This window comes from Lynx rufus, unplaced genomic scaffold (genome assembly GCF_022079265.1).
Source record: "Lynx rufus isolate CCGP_SWC_20201006 ecotype Redwood Valley unplaced genomic scaffold, mLynRuf1.p SCAF_6, whole genome shotgun sequence".
Taxonomy (NCBI): domain Eukaryota; kingdom Metazoa; phylum Chordata; class Mammalia; order Carnivora; family Felidae; genus Lynx; species Lynx rufus.
In genome coordinates, this window is record NW_025814878.1 from 138170796 (window position 1) to 138193274 (window position 22479).

Below are 22479 nucleotides of genomic sequence, written 5' to 3' on the forward strand. Positions count from 1 at the left end.
TTAGATCAGTTAAGAATAAGGAGAATAAAATTTCTTTTACCTGCACTTTTTCCCCCCACGTATTCAGTGCCCTTCCTTCAGATCCAGATTTCTGTTCTCTATCATTTTCCTTCTCTCTAAAGAACTGCTTTTAATGTTTCTTGCAAATGAGGTCTACTGGCAACAAATTCTCAGTTGTTGTTTGTCTGAGGAGGTTTTTATTTATTCATCTTTGAGGGATAATTTCGCAGGGTACAGAATTCTAAGTTGATGGGTTTTTCTTCTCAGCACTTTGAATATTTCTTTCTCTTCTTGCCTGCATGGTTTCTAAGATGTCAGATACAGTTCTTATCTTTGTTCCTCTATAGATAAGAAATTCTCCTCCCACCCTTGGCCTCTTTCAGGAATTTGTTTTTGATTTACTATAATTTGAAAATTATAATAGGGGCGCCTGGGTGGCTCAGTCGGTTAAGCATCCAACTTCGGCTCAGGTCATGATCTCACGGTCCATGAGATCAAGCTCCACATCGGGCTCTGTGCTGACAGCTCAGAGCCTGGAGCCTGCTTCGGATTCTGTGTCTCCCTCTCTCTCTGCCCCTCCCCTGCTTGTGCTCTGTCCCTGTCTCTCAAGAATAAATTAGAATAAGAATATGTAAAAGAATAGGTTTTCTTGTCATTGTCCTTCTTGTGTTGTCTGAACTTCCTAGATCTGTGGTTTGGTGTCTGACATTAATTTGGGGAAATTCTCAGGCATTATTGTTTCAAATATATGTGTTCCTTTCTCTCTTTCTTCCCCTTCTGATGCCCCCATATGTTACACTTTTTGTAGCTGCCCCCACAGTCCTTATATTCAATTTTTTTTTGAAGTTTATTTATTTATTTTGAGAGAGAAAGAGAAAATATGAACCAGAGAGGGGCAGAGAGAGAGAATCCCGAGCAGGCTCCTTGCTGTATGAACCAAGAGATCATGAGCCGAGACTAAGAGTTGGATGCTTAACTGACTCAGCCACTCAGGCACCCATGGATATTCTCTCCTCCCCCCCCACTTCAGTCTTTGTTCTTTTTTCATTTTGGTTTTTCAGAATTCTGTTGATATGCCTCGAGCTCAGAGATTCCTTCTTCATCAATGTCCAGTCTACTGATGAGCCTGTCAGAGGCATTCTCCATTTCTGTTAGTGTTTATATTTAGCATTTGGGGTGGGGGGGGGATGAGGCTCATTCTTAGATTTCCATCTCTCTGTTTGCATTTTTCATCTGTTCTTGCATACTGTCTACTTTAGCCATTAGAGCCCTCCACATATTTTAAATTCCGAGTCTGATAAATCCAGCACACTGCCATGTCTGGTCCTCAAGCTTGGTCCGTCTTCAGATTGAGTTTTTTTGTCACTTGGTATGTCTTGTAATTTTTCTCGATAGCCAGATGTGATGTGCTGAGCAAAAGGAACTGCTGAAAATAGGCCTTGAGTTACCTGGTGTTGAGGTGTGAGGACAGGGAAAGCATTCCAGAGTCCTGTAATTAGAGCTCAGTCTTTTAGTGACTCTGTGCTCCTGGACTGCAAACATTTTCTTAGTGTTTCCCTCCTTCCGTGGGTGGAACAGGATGGCTAAGTGGACTGAGGTTGGGTATTTCCCTTCTCAGGTTAGCTAGACTCTGGTAATACCCAAGCAGGTTAGAGTCTGGTTAACTGGTTTCCCCTGAGGGCAGGCCTTATTAAGAACGGAGTGTTCTGGCTGGTTTCACAATTCTGCTTTGTCCCCTCCCCATGCCAGAAACCACAGGAGATTTTTCTCCCATATTTACCGTGGGAACCTGGTTGAGCTCCTGGAGGTAAATCTCTCCGTGTCGTGGACCACCTGCTCCCGTCCCATGACTGGATCGCCCCCAAGCTCCTAATGGTCATCTGCCCTGAGCCTCCCACAATCCGTCAGTTACCCTTCCGGTTTTCCTACAGTGCTGGTTCCTATGGCAGCCTCACACTGCAGGAAGCCCCACCCCCCGTGTCGGCTTCCTGGTCCCTCCCAGTTCTGGGGGCAACACTTTCTTCTGTTATTCCCTCCCTTATGCATCCAAAAAGAGTTGTTGGTTTTTCAGTCTGTTCAAGCTTGTTACTTGCCGTGAGGCCAGAGTGGTGACTTTCCAAGCTCCTTACGTGCAGAAGAGGGAAACAGGAAGTTACTACATTGAAGCTCAAACCTGCTCTTTCGGCTTCTTACCACTAGGTTTACTGAGACATTTATATCATAGTATCTACAAGTAGACACTGAGCACAGAAAACACGGACTTCATGTGGGGAGCCCAGGAGAAGTTAAACTGGAGGATATTGGTACAGTTTGATTGGTTCCATAACCTCACCTTCCAAGTCCAGATTCTCATCATATGTGGTGCTTCTTTCAGATCTAACTCCTGTGTCCCCTTGATGAAAATGGAAATGATGACACTGTCTGGAAACCTGAACTGTTAAAAAAAAAAAATGCTCCATTGGGGCTTTTAGCTTGGTGGTGGTGTCCGAAAAGGAGTTTAAACTTGGACATGAAAGGAGTCATCGGTGTTCTCTGTTCTTAGTGAAATACAAAGCAGTTTAGGAAATACCTACAGGTTGGGGTTCTCAGAAATCTACAAGCTTTACCACGGTTTCAGACTGCCTTAAACCCAGCTACCTACGCAGCCTGCAAGGCTCAGCACACAGTCGCTTGTCATCTCCCTCTCGTCTCTGCAGCCTGGACCGCAGGATTCGGGATGCAGGTGATGGGAAGGTGCCTCGTACAGTTGACAGAGTTGTTGGGCACCCTCGTTCTAAGCACATCACACACCTTGTTTGACATGTTTACTTTTTACACACCCGGAGAATTAGCAGGTGCTTGCATGACTGCGTTGTTTGTTTTAACAGGCTAAAAAGTGGGAGGTAGGTTAGACCCACACGATGATGCAATAGGAAAGTATCTAATTATTCCATTTTTGGCTCAGCCTTCAGTTTCAGTTAAAAGTGCTGATAGCAAGGCTCAACAAGTCCTGTAGCCTAGTACCCTTAGCATTGTCTGCCTGTGAGAAACCGGCTTGCTACCAAGCACGGCCGCGCGTTAGCCACTTGCGTGTAAGATCTTCCATGTGGCTAGAATTTAGCAAAAGATCTCAGAGTTCCTGTAACGAGGCGTTACAGTGTGGACGCAGAAGGCTCTAAAAGCCCCATATCTATTTCCGCACGCTCAACGAGCCAACTTGGAATATTGTGTCTGCACATAGACTGTTCACAAGTAAAATCCTGAGAGCCAGACAGCTCATGGTTGTTTGGACTGGTATATTCATCCTGACGTGTCAGGGTGTAGGTTACGATTGGTCCTTGAACTGTCTTCATCGAGTGGAAGGAGCAAGGTTCAGGGTCCGGGAACTATCGCTACAAGTAGACGTGGTCCAAGGCAGAGATTCAAGATCTGGGGTGACCAACTGTTTCTGTAAAGGGCCAGATAGTAAATACTTGAGGATTTATGGGCCATGTGATCTCTGCTGTAACCACTCAACTCTGCTCTCGCAGCGTGAAAACGGTCATAGATGATATGTAAACAGAAGCATCTGGCTGCGTCTTGGTAAAGTTTTGCTTACAAAAGCAGGTGGTGGACTGGGTTGGCCCATGGGCCATCATTTATCAGCCCCTGTCCTGGATCCCAGAACGTACACCACTGGGCTATATGATCCTGACCTCATAGGAAAAGTAGTGGTAGTTTTCAGTTAACTGAACCAATACATATAACTTTCAGTACTCAGCCAAGACTTCACTGTATTTGTATATAATGAATTTGTTGTCAGAAAGAAAAGCATTTTTCCTCACTGGCTGCTTTGTGTGCTAATCCGAATTGTTATTTACTTGTCATTTATACCCCACTTCCTTCCCAGAATAATTTGAGGTAAAGGCATGTATAGATTTTAGCTGTCAAAATAGAGATATAAAACCAAAACCACATGAAAAGGTCACACAAAACAACCTCTGAATATTCCATTTCCACCGGCCAACCCAAGCTAGTCGTAGCTCAGCCATTTGAGGACTGAACAGTCTTTTGGACACCTCCTAAATTGAATACTGATACGCTCCATATTTTATCTTTCCTAGCATCGTTTCCTTTCTGAAAAAAATGTCCCTCCGTGTTTTATAGTGAATCTTGTACCAAAGGAAATGTTAGTATCCGTCATTTTTCTTCTGATTGAAGCCGAAGCCAAGAACTGTTACACAACTGAGTGGGTACATGGAAAGGACAGAGAAAATGAGAAGCTAAGGAAAACCTTGGTGGGCAAGCTTGCCCTGTACAATACAGATTTTAGGGCTCTTCTAGAGCCAAGGGACTATTTCCAATCAGTTAGAGGCTCATCCTTGCTCTCCATGGAAAAGGAGTGTTGAATTACTTTAGAGTTTAGTGGTCGGAGGCCCTTTTACGAGGGGAACGGAGGAGTGAAGGTTTGGGCTGGCGGCAGGGAGGGATGACTTTTTGCAGGTGTCAGAACGTAGAAACAAAGCCGAGTGACTTGAAGGACTGGCAAGTGGGATTGTGTCCCCAAAGACAGTGCGGAAATAGGAAAGCTGGTCTATAGGAGTGCAATGAGTGTGTACAAATGACTCTAATGCAAGATCCTGGTTAATAGCAGATTCAACTCCTTAGCCAAGTGGCTGCAGAAGGTCATGTACGACCCAGGCCAGAAGGTCTGCTTACGTCACTGGCATAGGAAGGTGTGACAGACGTGCTCACGCAGACCCTGGAGTTGGAGGATATCGGGAAGTACTTCCCAAGAAAACATGGATACCAGGCAAGGATTCATTCGCAAGTGAAGACTGAAGCAGCCAGGAACCTGGTAGTCCGATTAACAACAGCAGAGGGGAGTCCAAAGCAGGGTGTGGGCTGTATCAAGGACAGACCGGCCATGCTTGTGCCAGAAATGTAAGATGTGGCAGGGGGCTAGCTATGGCGAACACTAAATAAACATAAGAAAAAAATTATAGATTTTTTATTTTAATGTTTACTTATTTTTGAGAGAGAGAGAGACAGAGCGTGAGCAGGGGTGAGGCAGAGAGTGAGAGGGAGACACAGAATCTGAAGCAGGATCCAGGCTCCGAGCTGTCAGCACAGAGTCCAATGTGGGGCTCTACCCCATGAGCCATGAGATCATGACCAGAGCTGAAGTGGGATCCTTAATGGACTGAGCCACCTTGGCGCCCCAAAGAAATAAATTCTATAATTGGCATCTGAGGACATGGTCGGTATCTGTCTTAAAGATGTTTTATCTGCTCTGTAAATTGAGAAGTAATTTTTGAGGTACCGAGCTGGTTCAGTCAGTTAAAAGTGCCTGACTCTTGATTTTGACCCATGATCCCAGGGTCTTGGGGTCAAGCCTGAAGTTGGGCTCTGTGCTGACAGCGTGTGGAGCCTGCTTGGGATTCTCTCTCCCTCACTCTGCTCCTCCCTGGCTCCTATTCTCTCTCTCTCTCTCTCTCTCTCTCTCTCTCTCCCTCCCCCTCCCCCCCAAAAAATAAATAAATAAACTTAAAAAAAAGAATTTCCAACTTTCACTTCAATCCCTTCTCGTTCACTCTTGGTGAGACGGCAAGTTGGGGCAGTGTTTGGCCTCATCCATCAGGGTAACCAGCGTGGCATGCTATTTGACTCTGTATCTGTTCTTCTGTACTTTATCTTTTTTAAAAAAATGCACACTGTCAAGCTGGCAAAGATGTTTGTGCAAAGGTGATCATTTTATTAAAGAACTAAAATGAGTTACAGAAAAGAGTTCAGCTTTCAGAAATTTTTGGATTTCAGTACCCCGTTTAAGGGGTTGCAGATCTGGTTACACAACTCTTTTAAGTTTGGCAGGGACAAACTGTGAAGTGGAAAGAGTAGATTTTAGGGTAGTGTGTACAGAATGGTCTCCTTTTTTTTTTTTAGTTTTTTTAATGTTTATTTTTGAGAGAGAGAGACTGACAGCATGAGAGGGGGAGGAGCAGAGAGAGAAGGAGACAAAGAATCTGAAGCAGACTCCAGGCTCCGAGCTGTCAGCACAGAGCCCGACACGGGGCTCAAACTCACAGACCGCCAGATCATGACCTGAGCCGAAGTCGGACGCTTAACCGACTGAGCCGCCCGGCAGTCCCAGATCCCCTTTCTTTGGAAAGTAATAGTTGTCGATAAAAATATATGCACAGAAGATCTAGAACCATACACAAAATTATCTGTAGTCGTTATGGTGGGTGGACAGGTCGCAGTGTGTGAGAAAACAATCTGCCTCTTACAGTCAACGATAATAGAGAACCCCACCCTCTCTCCAGGGTCACAGACGCTGGGGGAGCAGGAGGTGGAGACGGTTCTCAAGTAGTGGGTTCAGCTTGAGAAAAACATATCATTAGAAGGTAAAAGAGGTTGTCTTTTCATAACGATATATGAGGCTTGTGTCCTCATTATAGATGCTTACAGTTAAATGCCCGTCTAACTCAGGCGTATTCATTTATTCATTAATGTCGCAAATACGCGTTGAGGGCTTCCTGTGCATGAGACACCGGGCAAGGCACTTGGACCATACAGCAGTGACAGGACCAAGGTGGCCTCCAGCATACAGCTAGAGGCTCAAGCAGACAGACCCAAGCTGTGACTAGGAAGCCAGATGAAGGTATTTTGTTTAAAAGGATGCCTAGCAGTGCCTAGTTCAGAGTGACAGCGCTTGGTATTACAGTGAAATTGCACACCCTCAAATGTGTTTGAGTTTTCTTTCGCTTCAGTTTTTTACTTCATTTTACTCTCTGAGTTGTGTGTTTAAAAATAGAGGTTTTTTTTGAGGATGATTCGTGTTTCAACCAGGAAACCTCTAGGAAAGGTTGCCTGCCTGGTCTGTGACAACCACCCACATAACCATCAAGTGGCTTTCGTTTCTAATTGCATCCCTGTGTCCCAGGTTGGCACTGTGGCCCCTCGGTTTGCGCAAGGAAGAATCTCTAAACAATATGTTAATGCAGGTAGATGGGTAGAAAGACGGAGATAGGTAAGTCTGCATATAGATACATATGCCTGTATATATTTTTGCCACCTGTCCACTCAGATGTTTGTGTTTTCTTCCACAGAAAAAGCAAAGAACAAAAGATCTCTCTCGGGTATTCCATTCTTACAATCCGTATGATCACAAGGTAAGAGAAGCATGTTATTCGTGTATTGGATAGATGTCTTTCTGAACATAGAGCAGAAGTCTCACTAGTACATAGCGATTCTGAAGTACATTTTCCGGTTATGTTTACATTTCCATTTTAATTTGTCAACTCCTTATCTCTTCTAAAGAAATCAGAAAATCTTTATTTCCGAACTAATGTCATTCTATTTTATTCACATTAAAATGCAGTTGCATATTGTCACTGAAATCTCAAAGTCGATGGAAAGACAGATCTGGGGGTATTATTTATTTGGTTGGGGTTTTTTTTTCCCCTTCCAAACACTAAAGTGATGCACTTGACTTTTGAATTGGTAAAGATCGTTGAAATAGGAACTGCCGACTGTTGGTTTTCCATTGCTCCTGGTAGAAAGTTATTTCTTTCTAAATAAAACCCCCAACAATGAGCAGTATATCGCATAATATCTGAAATATCCCCTGCCAAAAGTTTTGCCTTCTAGAAGACCAAATAGCGTCACGACTCCTCCGTGTTTGTGCCCCAGCTTTATAGACTCATGGCCAGTCCTGCTTCATTTATATCCCATGTTCTGCGCTCCCCATATTTGAAGAATTCCCGAATATCTTTTTACTTATAAGCATTTCACCATATAATGGTAAAAGATAAGGGCTCTTTAAAACACACACACACACATTTAACTGTTTGTGAAGAAAATGCTCCACACCACATCATCACAGGGAAATATATTACAAGATTTCCGAGACTTGTGCACAACTTCTATTTCATGTAAGGTTCCAGTAAATCTGTTAATTCGAGGTGATTTCAGAAGCGAACAAAAAATTTGCACAGTTGAAATGCTAATATAAACTTAAATCCTTATCTATGAATTTACAAGGAGACATGTGGTGGGGATTTTTTAACTAGCCAAAATAAGCAGTGTGAAAACTATTTTCCTCAGTTGAGAATACGGGAGACGTCTGGATTCAGGAGGAAAAAATTGTGCCAGTTGTTCATGGAAGTTGAAAGATTTTCAGTAGCTTCTGGTGTTTCTATAGTGACCAGTTGACTTTAAGCACCAACAGTTTGTGAACGAGGTGTTTCTGCTTCATGTGACCATGGCAATATACGGTACTAAAAATTATATCATTTCAAATTACATTTTTCAAGTTAAACCAGTCGCTTGGCAGAATGTGGCAATTTGTTTGAAAGACATGGAGAGAGCTGGGAGTGCCTGACAAAGGGGAGAGAAGGTGCAGGCTGATAAGTAATACACCAGCAAAGGGAACGAGATTCCTGATGGGAAAGTTGCATTTTTTTTTTTTCTTTAAGATGAAGCCATTTAACATAAATGCAGCAGTGGGTAAAGTTAACATTTAAGAACAATAAAAGGCTGTGACAAATCCAAGGTTTTGCCTGACTTGTCTGAATTTTGCCCACTTCTAACATTTTTTAATTCACAGTGAAGGGAAATTCCATTATTCTTTTATTAGAGCTCTTAATGGAACTTCGCCATTTGCAGCCTCTACCGGCTTCCCCTTCATATCCTTTGTGGCATTGTATCAAAGTCACCTCAGATTATTTTGGCTTCCCTTGTGAAGACTTCATTCCTCTACAAATTAGTCACTGGGCAATGAGGAATTGAATATATAAATGCTAGATGGAGTGTTCCTTTTGATCTTTGCTTTCAGATCGGTAATAAATTATTGTAAGGAGCTAGACTGCTTGATGAGTGATTTTTGAAGTTCCAAAGGTTTGGCCTGTTGGCATCCTGCTGTATTCTGCATGTGTAGTGACGGAAAAGGGGAAAGTTTCCAGGCGGCTCCTGCCCCTTACTTGCCGCCTCCCTTTTCTCTGGGCTCCATCCAGGGCAAGTCTACCCCGGTCACTTTTAACCTGGTCTCCTGTTGATGGGTGTTTACAAAGACTAGCATCACAGGGACTGAGTAACAGACACTGCTTTCTCAGTCTTAGAATGTACCTTTTTTCCCCCACAAATAAAATACAAGGGGGTTGCCTTTCCAGTTACTTTGTCATTTTAATTACCCAGTTATATTCAAACAAATTAGCTTTCTAAGCAGATAGGTTTTAGCTAGAACATTTTGTAAGATGTGGTTAAAGTTGGCTTAAACACCTCCTGTTTGGTGAGATTTCTGTAGTGATCTTTGGGTTAAATACATACATGCATTGTAAATGAAAGCTCGTATAAAATAAAATATAGGCTGTTTGCGATTTACTTTAAAAAAAAAAAGGCAAGGCAGGGGGTGGGTAGGGAGGAGGGTACAATAAGATTGGCCACGTGTTGATGGTTATTGAAACTGAATGATGAGTTTATGGGGGTTCATCATGCTATTCTGTATATATTTTCTTTCTACATGTTTGAAATTTTCCTGGGAGTGAATTTTGTGGTATTCCTTTCCTCTCTAGCTAGATTCCTTTTATTGTTAATTTTTCCCTTGATGTACATTTATACCAAAGTAGGAACACTCGGCGTTTCATTGGGTTCATCATGCTGAGTAAACTCAGCAGTGCAGCTCATGTTCTAAAGTTGGCATGACTTCCTGGGGCTACATCCCAAATTATAGTGGGTCACCAAAATGATAGCCTTGCCCGCTAGAAACTGTTAAAACAGTTGTAATTACAAAGGGTAGTTAGTACAACTGTTCTGTTCTCAGTGAGTCAGTTACATTTGCTCTTCTCTCCTCCCCGCCCCCCGCCCTCCTCGACCCAACCCAGATTGCTCCTGCCTGACCCCAGACACCGGAAAGTCACCGGGTTAAACAAATGTGTTGTTTGAGTGAGGCCAGGTGCATTTCTTAATCATACTCTGAAGCCATTGTTCAGGTTGTAAATGGTCAGTTGGTTTTCTCTTAAATGCTGTTGCAGAAACTAACAAAACTTAGAGCAAAATGTACACTCAGAATGAGTCTTAAGGAAAATACCTCATTTATTTTTATACTCTTAAGACAAATTTTTCTGGAGACTGGAAGAATTTCATTTTGGACTATTATCTCTGGTTCCATATCCGTTTTTAGAAATTGTTTTTAGTTCTTCTAATGCAGACATATAAAAAGGCTTAACCAAAGCTAAATCCCATTCATCTGTCCTAATAAAAGGGGACATTGGTAAAGACAGTCCAAAGTGGCAGGTAATCTGATTGCATTTTGTGCATCGGATGCTGTCCACTGTTATTTTAATAAACACGTAATAAACATAGCTTGTAATTTCTGAAAACACCTCATACTACCTACCAGGAAAGGTTACAGGTCCGGAGGCCTTCCAGGTCACTGAAGTTGAGTTTTTTCTTTGGATAAGTTATGGGTAAGTAGAGTAGGCTATAATCAGAACACTTTTCATTAAAACTGCGTAGTACCATGTGCTTTCTGTCTTTGGCCTGAAAAAAGTATTGCCATGCATATAAAAGATCTCTCTCTCTCTCTGTATTTCCTTCCTTTTTTCTTGTTAGATTTTATCAGATTTATGTGTTCAGGGGGAATGTCTAAGTTTATTACCTAAACACAGATGTTTATAAACTGCTAATGTAAAAAGCTATCAAAAAATACGAAAATGCGTGGAAAGAAAAAGTACAAAATTCTGTTTAAGTCTGTAGTGGTTTTTAACATCTGCATAGTTGAGTAAGTTTCTAAACATAGTTAATCTGCATAAATTAATATGCATTCCACCATTAAAAGTGAGTCTTTAACAGATTACCACTATTACAGTTTGTGTATTTTACGAAGTGGGCATCTCATGTGCTTTTAGTGACTATAATTATTTTAATAATTATCTACACTTATAAACATGAATGAATAGGCACACATGAGAAGAAACATTATTATAAAGCCATGTTGGTGGAATAAGCTTTTGTTTTTTCTTTCTTTCTTTTTTAGTGACTAGTGTTATTTCTACAGACACAGATGTATATCAGTTAAACTATAAACAAATTCATATGTGCCCCCCAAACGGCTTTGTATGAATACGCTTGATGAGTTAGCGTATGAGTAGATAGAAAACAAACATTAGTGCTTGCTTCAGCCAGAGGCCTTTTGTGCAGGCTTCTCTGCTCTGTAAAACCCAGCTCAGAATCTGCAAAGTCTGCCAGTCAGGACTGTCAAAATCCATGTTTAGTTCTCTCTCCTCACCTCATTACTTCTTCAAGTCCCCCTGCCCCCCATCCACACACAGTCCACTTTTAAAAAGACTATTTCCAGCAAATATAGATGTCTGGTTTCCCAAATCACCGTCAGCCCTAACAGCAGTTACAAAGGGGGTGGTTATTGCTTCAAGAAGTCAGAGCTCCACTAAAACGTGGCGGCATAGTAAAAATGAAGGCCAGGACAAGGCCATAAAGACGCTAGGTCATTAACAAAGGAACTCTAAGAAGTGCAGCTGCCCAAGACCACTTAATTTGGACCCAGACACCCAAAGATCCCTGCACATTTTAGTTGTCCCAGAGTAAAACGATCAGGCCTAAAGTACATCAAGAAGCAGATGTTTTAAAATAGTAGAGATGTGTGTAGTCTATTTTTAGAAACAGTGACATTTTAAGGGTAAATATTATTTATCTTGAAAACTCTTAGGAAAGCTGGTTTCTAAAGGTTGGGCAAATGAAGTATTACTATAGAAAGAGGCTTAACAACAGAGAAATAGGAAAAGAGGGGTTAAACGTGTGTTGGTAGTTGGGTTAAAGGACCAAACAAATGTGTTGTGAGCAGGAAAAATGAGGGTAGAATCCATATTCCACCCCCCCATCACTTATTTATATAATTAGATCCTGTAAAAATACTAAAGGGTGAGGTATTTTTATCTTAACGATTACGCGAGGCGTGACTTGAATGGAATAATTGTAAGTAATATATCAGTACAATGCCTCTTTGAGGACAATATCAAATATACAAAAAAGTACTGTCACCTATTTTCACAACCCCCACTTCCTGAGACTGCCTTAGGAACTGCTATTAATGCAAAGACATCTGGGAACTCATGTCGACTCCTGTACCGTGAAATAGTGTTTAATAAAAAGTGTGAAATGTTGTCCGTGGCTTCATGTGGACAGAAGCATACAGCAGACATTTATCTTCAAAGTCTTGGGTGGGGGGGTGGGGGGAAGTCTTGGGTTAAACTGCGATCCTTTCCTTCTTCCCTAAGAGACTGTTAGTCTCTGTGACGTCAAGTTTTTGTAAATGCACATAACCTACCTGAAGCAAAAGGGACAGTTTCACTTTAGAAATGCTGTGTTGATTTACATTTCTCCATTCATCAGATTTGTCTAGTGATTGAAGGTCACAAAAGTCACTTTCCCCAGCTCTTTATGTCTGAAGAATGGTGGCCATTTGACTCGGTCCCGAGGCAGCTACAGTATTGGCACGGCTTCATCATCCCCTGTGCTTTCAGTACCATAACGTAGCAACAGAGTGCTTTGAGTGGTTCTTCTAGAGAGGGAGATGTGAATTTGGATCATTGCCTGCTGGCCCTGTTGAGCTTTGAGCTATCTGCTGTCTGGAAATAGCATATTCAGTTTTTAATGGATACGGCACTCTATGATAGCCAGATTTTCATGGCACATGCGGATAAAGAAACAAGTTATTGATTTGGCATGTTTATGCCATGCTTAAAACAGTTCTCCGCAGCAGATTGTCCAAAGCCATTTGTGCACTTAACTCTCTTCCCCATCTTTGGCAAAGACTAAAAAATGTTTTAAAAGTAATTTTAGTGATGTTGCTAAATATCAGGAACAATGGGATACACGTCTAATTGATCGCGTTGCCTTATTGTGGTTACATGTGCCGCACTTAAAACCGTGCTCAGGTTCTGGCCTTGAAGCCCAGGGAAGCGAGCACGTCGGTAAATAGGAAAACCATTTTCCTCGGCTCCAGAAACTCCAGTCCGAAGCCAAATGACGAGCTCAGCCTCAAAATAATGGACGTAACTAAAGAGCTCTCTTGGTACAAAATCTGTGCTTCCGTTTGTTAAAATGTCTCTCCTCTCAAGGTGATCGTGTAATTGTTACCAGAGACGCACGCAGAGTTCAGCTGGTTCTTTTACTTCAACAGTCAACATCCCTGGCTACCCCGTTGCTTCCTGATCTGTGCCAACCTGACCCAGAAGCATTTTCCTGGTTTTTAACCCTCCTCAGCGTGTGATTCAAGCCGAGTAACTCATCATGTTTCCTCGAGCCTACCTTTACCACTGTACCTTTGTGTTTCTCTCTTTTCCTCTTAAAGTGACATTAGATCTAAAAGTTAAACAGTTTTTTTTAACATGTTAGTTTACGTTGTTACTCGGCAGGGATGGGTAGTATGGAAGCGTATGTAAATGGCCGAGATTTTAATGTTGCTAAAATGATACAGCCATCACCCGATGGATGTCAGAATTCTGATTTGCCAGTCACCCTGAAGTTTGACAAAGAGAATGGAATCTCAGTGGACCTATTTGGTTGGTGGTGTTGTTATGACTATGATTATGATTACTACTCAACTATTTAGAGCACACCCTGTAACTGGCACTCTCCTCATAGCTTTACACACACATAACTCACTTACTCCCATACCTTCTGATTATCCTGTTTTACAGTTGGCGAAACTGAGACATGGAGAGATTAAGTGATTGCTCAAGGTCACGTAGCTAGTAAGTTACAGAATAGTCTAGCTCCAGGGCCCAGGCCCATCACCCCTGCACCACAAGTAGCTGAAAAGCCACAGTGTAAGATGCTCTGATAAAAGGTAGATTGACGGCTCAAGCTCAAGGTCAAACTGGGCCTTCTTAACTGCCTCTCTCCTCTGTTCCCAGTCTAAATTTAAAGGTCAACTCTGGGACTGCCTGGGTGGCTCAATCAGTTAAGTGTCCAACTCTCAATTTCGGCTCAGGTCATGATTTCGCCGTTCATGAGATTGAGCCCTACATTGGGCTTTGCGCTGACAGTGCAGAGCATGCTTGGGATTCTCTCTCTCCCTCTCTCTCTGCCCCTCCCCTGCTTGCACTCTCTCTTTCTCAAAATAAATAGGTAAACTCTGTGTAGAAATAGATGTGTAAGAAGGAATAAGAGAGACAGAAGACAGAAGTAGGGGGAGACCAGTGACCTCCTTGTAAAGCAGCCAAGCCTGTCCTAAAAACCACCACCTTCACCTTCACTCTCTCCCCACTCCCCCAACCTCCCACACACCTGATTCAGGTACCATCAGCCTGGGGCAAAGTCATCTTGAATAAAGCTGGACATCAGAGACTTAGCGGATCAGGCGATGCCTGCACTCCGTTTCTCATAGAGCCCTGTCCAACTTGCTTTCTTGCCTGACTCCTCCCTATGGGCGTGGGGGCTGGGCAGATAGGCCTCACAGGGGTTCTGGCCAAAGGCTTTGGAACTCTTTAGGACCAGTACGGCAGGTGTCCATGCCAGAGAAACAGGGCAAGTCAGATTCTAAATCACTTGAGAAAGGTGGAGGAGAAAATCAACTGAAACCCTGACTCATAGAAATAGGAAGACGGCAGCAAGGCAGCTTAGAAGCAGGTAGAACGCTGTCCTGTTCCATTTATCAAGACATCAGCTGGCATTTGTGACTTCCTTCCACGGGCAGGTGGAGTCATGGGCAGAAAATGGAAACCCCTCCACCTCTCCACCCAAACACGCTCAGAAATGTTAGTAACTGGGGAAGAGCAAAGTTCATAATGAAATCCTTTGCCAACATTCAGTATAAAAGTATTAATAAAAAATAATCAAAAGAAGATCTACATAGTGGATCTGTGTGGATGGTGGTTACTGTGTTTTCAACTTATTTATCAAACGTAAAAATACCTCCTAAAAACCTAAAAGTTTGTACTGCCATTGGTTGTATCCTGCCTCCACGATATTTACTACCATCAGGAAGAGACGAGGACAAGGCAGGGCCAGGAATCATGTTGTCCCAAGGGCTGGGGTACGGTACTACCCTTGCCTCCCACAGCCCCACTGGTCACCCCCTCTTGTCCTCTGTCATCAGTGTTTGTACCCTGCCCCGACCATGTTCTGTGTCTCGTCGCTGCTGTGCACTGTCACCTACCAACCTTTCCCACCCCCACCAGGACGGCACGCTATTCACTTGATACATTGGGGCTACCAGAAGTAGCAAATGAAAATACAGGACCCCCAGTTAAATTTGAGTTTCAGATAAACCGGGAGTACTTTTTTCTAATACAGATGTGTCTCAGGCAATATGTGGGATGTATTTTTATTAAAAATGTATTCATTTATCTGAAATTTATATGCAGCTAGATATCCTATTTTTATCTGGCAACCCAGGTTGCAGGTATATGACACATTTCGCTTTGGCAAATTGAGATAGAAAGGTGGAAAGAAAAGAAAACCCAAAATGGAATGGAATTTAAAAGAATTATTTTAAAACCTCCGCTGCGTGTGTGTGACGGGCGTGGGGAAATGTTTACTCCTGTTCCTCATCCCATCCTTGTTGTGTCACATGCCTGGTCTACTCTCAGAGGCTGATACCTATGTGAGATAGACTTTTGCCAACATTTACCATTTTAATTAAGAAGATACAACTCACCAGGGGCACCTGGGTGGTGCATTTGGTTAACTACCTGACATCTGATCTTGGCTCAAGTCACGATCTCACGGTTTGTGAATTCGAGCCCCACGTCAGGCTCTGGGCTGATGGTGCAGAGCCTGCTTGGGATTTTGTTTCTCCTTCTCTCTGCTCCTCCCCCACTTGTGCTCTCTAGCTCTCTCTCAAAATAAATAAAAAATTTTAAAAAACCCAGAAGATAAAACATGCCAGAGGAGAGGTGGGCGGGGGGGGGGATGGGGGAAATAGATGATGGGGATTAAGAAGGGCACTTGTTGTGACAAGCACCGGGTGATGTATGGAAGTGTTGAATCACTCTCTTGTACTCCTGAAAATAATATCACACTGTACGTTAGCTCACTGGAATTTAAATAAAAAAGAAGATAAAACAACTTACTCATTTGACCTTAGTTCTCTAAAATCTTGTAACAACGTTTTAACCTGGGAAATCTGGAAAATAGTGTGGAAGACACAAACAGAAGTTATATTAAAAAGTGCCCATACCTTTTGCCCCCCACCCTGAAAAGCACACTTTGTTTCTCAGCAATACATTTAAAAAAAATTATTTAATGTTTTATTTGTTTTTGAGAGAGGGACAGAACATGAGCAGGGTGGGGCAGGGTGGGGGGGGCGGGGAGCAGAGAGAGAAGGAGACAGAGAATCGGAAGCAGGCTCCAGGCTCCGAGCTGTCAGCACAGAGCCTGACATGGGGCTCAAACCCATGAACCGTGAGATCGTGACCTGAGCCGAAGTCAGATGCTTAGCTGATTGAGCCACCCAGGCACCCCTCTCAGCAATACATTTCATCATAAAATCTAATTAATGACTTCTTTGTAGCTGAAGTTATTTTTATTGAAATGTACCGAGAAACATTAATGCTAGTGATGTTCACAGCAACCAGTATAGGCATTCACTAGAGAAATGAGGAAGCTGTTACTGCCTTTTTTTTTTTTTTTTTTTTTTCTTTAGCTCTACTGCTCAAGTTTTAAGACTGTCGGGAGTCCTGTGATTGGTGGGCTGTGGGTTGATACCGTTTTTGGAATGAGCTCCCCAGGCCTGGCCTGTGTCTTCCTCAGCACATTATTTCAGTGGCTGAAAGGCCCCAGTGTGTGTGCCTCTCCTATGATTACCAACCTGCAATACAGATTCTGACTTGCACAATTTCCAGAATTTTGTTGCCAAAGAATAGTGAAATGCAAGTGTTTCCACAGGCCAATAATTCATCCTCTCAGGGGTTTTTGTGCAAGATTAAGGAGACAGGATTACAGTTAGGATTTGCAGTGCTTTTTCAGTGTATACATTAACACTCTTATCTTGAAGTTGGAAGACTAGAATGTTAGCATCTGGGAAAAAAAATAAGATAACCAGCTTCTCCTAATGACTGTTAATATTTTCCACTATTCAACACTACCTCTGGGTGCCTTTCAGAATTCCGGAGGTATTTTAAATGCACATGTGTCAAATAAAAATAAAGGAATTTAAAAAACCCAAATTCTTTTTAATTTACCTCCATTGATATGTGGAACATACATGGGTAAGAAAGGAGAATATTCCACGTTTAATTACTGTAAGGTATAATAATCTAGCTACTGTGCATAGAACAGATCTCTCCAATTCACTTTAGGATGTTTTTCTTTTAAAGAGGGATGCTTTTTTAATTTTTAATGTTTATTTTTTTGTAGAGAGACAGTGTGTGTGTGTGTGTGTGTGTGTGTGTGTGTGTGTGCATGCACACACACACACACACACGCAGAGGAGGGCCAGAGAGAGAGGGAGAGAGAGAGAATCCCAGGCAGGCTCTGTGCCATCAACACAGGGCTGTACGCGGGGCTCAAACCCATGACTTGTGAGATCATGGCCTGAGTCGAAATCAAGAGTCTGGACACTTAACCCACTGAGCCACCCAGGCACCTGTAAAGGGGGATGATTTTAAAGCGGCTTGTTTGACTTTACTCTTGACTTTTTATTTCTTATCAACACTTTCTTCTTCAGATTTAGTTTAAAAGTTTCAGTTGGTGTATTTAAGGTTTTAAAGTGCCTTTCCCCTCAGCACTATGCCTGCCTGGGGCATTCTGATGTTCTCCTGGTTTGTGCAGTGTCTCTTGTGCAAGCTGATTATCTTCCTCTGTCCAATTCTTTGTGCTTCTGTTTTCTTACCAGTCCACTTTTTCACTTCTCCACACAATGTGTTAGATATTCTTGCCTTTTGCACTCCATTATGTTTCTGCTTGGGGGTATAATTCTTGGGATCTTCAACATGGTGCGTTCTGGTACTTTCCTGCCATTGACGATAGTAATGTGACAACTCAGCACGGGGGTCTGGCATCTCTTCATGTCTCCCTAAACCATAGGGCTGGGCAAGCCTTTATGGCTCTTGTAATCCTGCCACGCCCCATCCCACCTCTACCTCTATAGGTAAGGAAGAGGCTCCTTTGTCCTGTAGGATTCATCCTTCCAAACCCAGTTTAATTTCACCTTCTTTGCATCTTTTCTGACGCACACAGGAAATCGTCCTCATGCTTCCACTCTGATGCACGTATGCTTTGATTATTTGATTTGCCGTGCTCTTAGAATCCAGTTCCATTCAGTAAATGGGAGTTTTTCCCTAGGGGACAGGCACAGTAATGGGGGTAAGATGCTTCTTATCCAACAGGGCAGTAGAGAGACATGGTCACAAATACTGCACTTAATTACTTTGCCCTGATACGTATTTACCGTTGACACAAACCTTCCACTCTACTATGCTGTGACTATCATAGGACAGGGATCATGTCTTGTTGGGTTTTTTTCGCCTCTCCAGGAAAAGGCCCTGAATTATGGGCTAGAACTTAATGTTTTGCATACATGAAGTATGTATATTTTACTTTTCTTTTGATCTGCATACCATAACTATGCGAAGCACTTACTTATCGACCCACAGAAAATGCAGGGTTAAAACCCAGTCTCTAAACTCCCAGTTTGACGCTTTGTCCATGTCACTACATAATTGGAACGTTCCGAGTAGTAATGGCCACAGCTGTGGGAGAATGTACTAAGTTTCTTCTTGGTTTTTAATTATAAAATTGATAATAAAATGCTCAATACTGTATTCAAAGAAAGCCTTCCTCCTAACCCTTACAGACCCCTGTTCCCCTCTCCAGAAGCAACCACTGTTTCTGGTTTTATATGTATATTTCTAGAGTTACTTTTGCACATATAAGCACATGCTTACCTGTGTGTTTTTGTGCAGATACATGTTTTTTTAAATTCAAATGTTAACGTACTACAAATTCTTATGTTTCTTTTTGCACTTGATAACCTATCTTGGAGATAATTTCAATCAGTACATAAAAAGCTGCCTTGTTCCTTTTTCAAAAAAAATAAATGTATCTATTCTATACCAGATGTTGACCACATTTAACTAGACTCTTACTGATGGATCTTTGGGTGGCTTCTGATCTTTTGATCTTACAGGCAGTGCTGCAGTGTATAATCTCACAAACATGTCACTTCATGTATGTATAAATATTAACTGGCTGATAAATTGCTAGAAATAGAATGGCTGTATCATACCTAGGTGTGTACATTTTAAATCATGGTAGGAATTGCAAGATACCCACTAAACAAGATGTTCCAGACTACATTTCCATCAACAACGTAAAACAGTGTTTCCTCACACCCTCCCCTGTATAGTATGTCAGCTAACATTTAAAATCTGTTCCTCTTAGGGAAAAAGTGGTATCTTACTATAGTTTTCATTTGTATTTCTCTTTTGAGTGTAGCCACTTAGTTGTCAGAAATAGTCACAAAAAAAAGAATAATTTGGTTTCTGATTTTGCATATTTCTACACTCAAAACTTTATTTATTTTTAATTAATTTATTTTTGGGAGAGTGCAAAAGGGGGAGAGGCAGACAGTGGGGGACAGAGGATCTGAAGCAGGCTCTGTGCTGACAAGCTGTCAGCACAGAGCCCAATGTGGGGCTCGAACTCACAAGCCACGAGCTCATGACCTGAGCCGAAATCGGTCACTCAACCGACTGAGCCACCCAGGTGCCCCTACATTCAAAACTTTTAAATTCTAACTCCTATACCTACCAGCAGTAGGACCTTGCCAAGATACTTAAGTTTTTTTTACCTCTTTCGTGTGTGAAATGAGCATAAAACTGTAAAACTATTAATTTTAAGACTTGCCATTAATTTATAGAACACTCAGAAAGGAAAGAGGCGTCACCCATGATAATGTTGAGACACCATTGATTAGAAGACACTTCTCAAACTGAGAGATGCTAAAATGTAAAGAAATGTGCAGTTTGAAATTAGTGAAATTTGCCTGTACCTGCTTTATAGGACTGTCGTAAGGGTGAAATGGAAGGCTTCTAGAAGAGTACCCAGTACACAGTAAGTGCCTAATAAGTGGGCATTCTCAATAACTGGTCCTCTTGTCATTATTGTTGTTGATGCAAACTTAAAGTCACTAGAATGTAAGAGGGATTTTATCCGTTTTATCTAAATCTTTTTCTTCAATACCTAAAACAATGCTTGGTACAGGGGAGGCACTCTGTAAATATTTGTTGATTGAAGAAATTAACCTGTTTCCTCCTCCAAAACTCCTGCAGAAGTATACGTAGAAATCTTAATTTTTCCTGAGTAGCAGGTGCCGTGGCTGTTGATCTCAGGGTTCTGTGGTCTTTTACTTCCTTCTACCTACCCCCATACTCGCTCACACCTCCAGACCTTATCACAGACATATGATTTCATCAAAAAACAAAACAAAACCCTGAGCCGCATGGAGCTTGGTGTAAAGCACCAACCTTTATTTATAAAACCAAAAACCTTGAATAGAAAGGAATCTAAATTGAGGATATTGTTGGTATTGTTTTTTTTTTTCTAAACACCAGTCAAAGTGTACTTCATGTAATCTGTATAGGTTCCTAATAAAAATCTGAGATTTGTGTAAGTCCTACATTTTAGAGTTTGCATTTAGAAATACAATATAATGGGGCACCTGGGTGGTTCAGCTGGTTAAACATCCCGCTCTAGATTTCTGCTTAGGTCATGATCTCTTGGTTCCTGAGATCAAGCCCCACGGTACCGGCCCTGTCCTGACAACATAGAACTTGCTTGGGATTCTCTCTTTCTCCCTCTCTCTGCCCCTCCCACACTCACGTGCGCATGCGTGCACTCTCTTTCTCTTTCTCAAAAAATAAAGAAACTTAAAAAGAATACAATATAATGTTTTTACAACCGATTTACAGTATATCCACTACAGAAAGAGTAAAGAAGTTAGACCTGTTATTTTGAAAGTACCGTATTTTTTTTTTGTTTGTTTGTTTAATGAGACAGAGAGAGAGAGAGAGAGAGAGAGGTACAGGCAGAGAAAGAGGGAAAGACAGAATCCCAAGCAGGCCCTGCGCTGCCAGTGCAGAGCCCAATGTGGGGCTCAAACTCACAAACCCTGAGATCATGACCTGAGCCAAAATCAAGAGTCAGATGCTTAACTTACTGAGCCACCCAGGAGCCCCCAAAATACCATATTTTCTTCAATTGAGCATGAGTCCTGCGCAAAGCCTTTTCTTCCTTCCAGTCTATAAAGATGTGAACCTCGGGATCCCGAGGTCTTCATTATGACATAAAGTAGATATCCTTTACACTGTGCTTTTTTGAAAAAAAATGTTAACATTTATTTATTTTTTGAGAGGGAAAGATAGAATGGCAGCTGGGTCAGGGCAGGGAGAGAAGGAGACACAGAATCTGAAGCAGGCTCCAGGCTCTGAGCTGTCAGCACAGAGCCCAACGCAGGGCACAAACCCATAAACCATGAAATCGTGACGTGAGCCAGTCAGATGTTTAATCAGCTGAGCCACCCAGGTGCCCCTGCTTTTTTGAATTTTAATATTTTCTCATTCCAGACAGATTAATCTGATAGACTTAGCTTTATTTAACTTGGTTACCAGAATTAGAATATTTTCATGCAGCATAGGTCTCTTTTAACCCTTCCAGAATTTAAAATGTAATATTGATTTAGTCACTTTTAAAAGGGAGATGTGGGGGTGCATGGGTGGCTCAGTTGGTTGAGTGTCCAACTCTTGATCTCAGCTTGGGTCTTGATCTCAGGGTCAGGGTTCGGGCCCCACATTGGGGCCTTAATAAAATAATAATAATTGAAATTTTTATTTTTTTTATTTTTATTTTTTTTTTAATTTTTTTTTTCAACGTTTATTTATTTTTGGGACAGAGAGAGACAGAGCATGAACGGGGGAGGGGCAGAGAGAGAGGGAGACACAGAATCGGAAACAGGCTCCAGGCTCTGAGCCATCAGCCCAGAGCCCGACGCGGGGCTCGAACTCACGGACCGCGAGATCGTGACCTGGCTGAAGTCGGACGCTTAACCGACTGCGCCACCCAGGCGCCCCAATAATTGAAATTTTTAAAAAGGGAAATGTGAAATACAGACTTTGAAATGTGTTTTTATCAATATTTGTATGTACATATATGTATATTAGGTATATAAACATATGCAGATAGATGTGCATGCCATGGCTAAAATAAAATCTCTGGCTAATATCAAGATTAGCTGGGATAACCTCATTCTCCACAAATAGCCCATGTTTGCCGGGTGATAGTATTTTCCCACCTTATTACTGGCCTTAAAATTCTTTAAATGGTTTCAAGTGTAGTCAGAAATTAAATGTGGGCGTTTTTACCGTAAATTGAGTCGATAGCGTCCGAGGCAAGAGTCTTGTGGAAAATTCAGTGTATGCGCTAACTTGGTGTAGCGCGTCCCTGCTCCCGGGCCCCCGTGGAAGGAACAGAAGCACTCTTGCTCTTGTCCTAGAAAGCCCA

The 22479-nt window shown here is 42.1% G+C and overlaps 1 protein-coding gene across 1 annotated transcript in view; it reads left to right on the forward strand.

Moving 5' to 3' along the window:
* The window catches only part of CDKAL1 (CDK5 regulatory subunit associated protein 1 like 1), a 664701-nt gene that overhangs the window by 534369 nt on the left and 107853 nt on the right, over positions 1 to 22479 (forward strand). The window contains exon 13 of the mRNA XM_047101748.1: positions 7068 to 7130. Within this exon, the coding sequence (XP_046957704.1) occupies positions 7068 to 7130 (63 nt within the window). The remainder of the gene's footprint in view (positions 1 to 7067; positions 7131 to 22479) is intronic.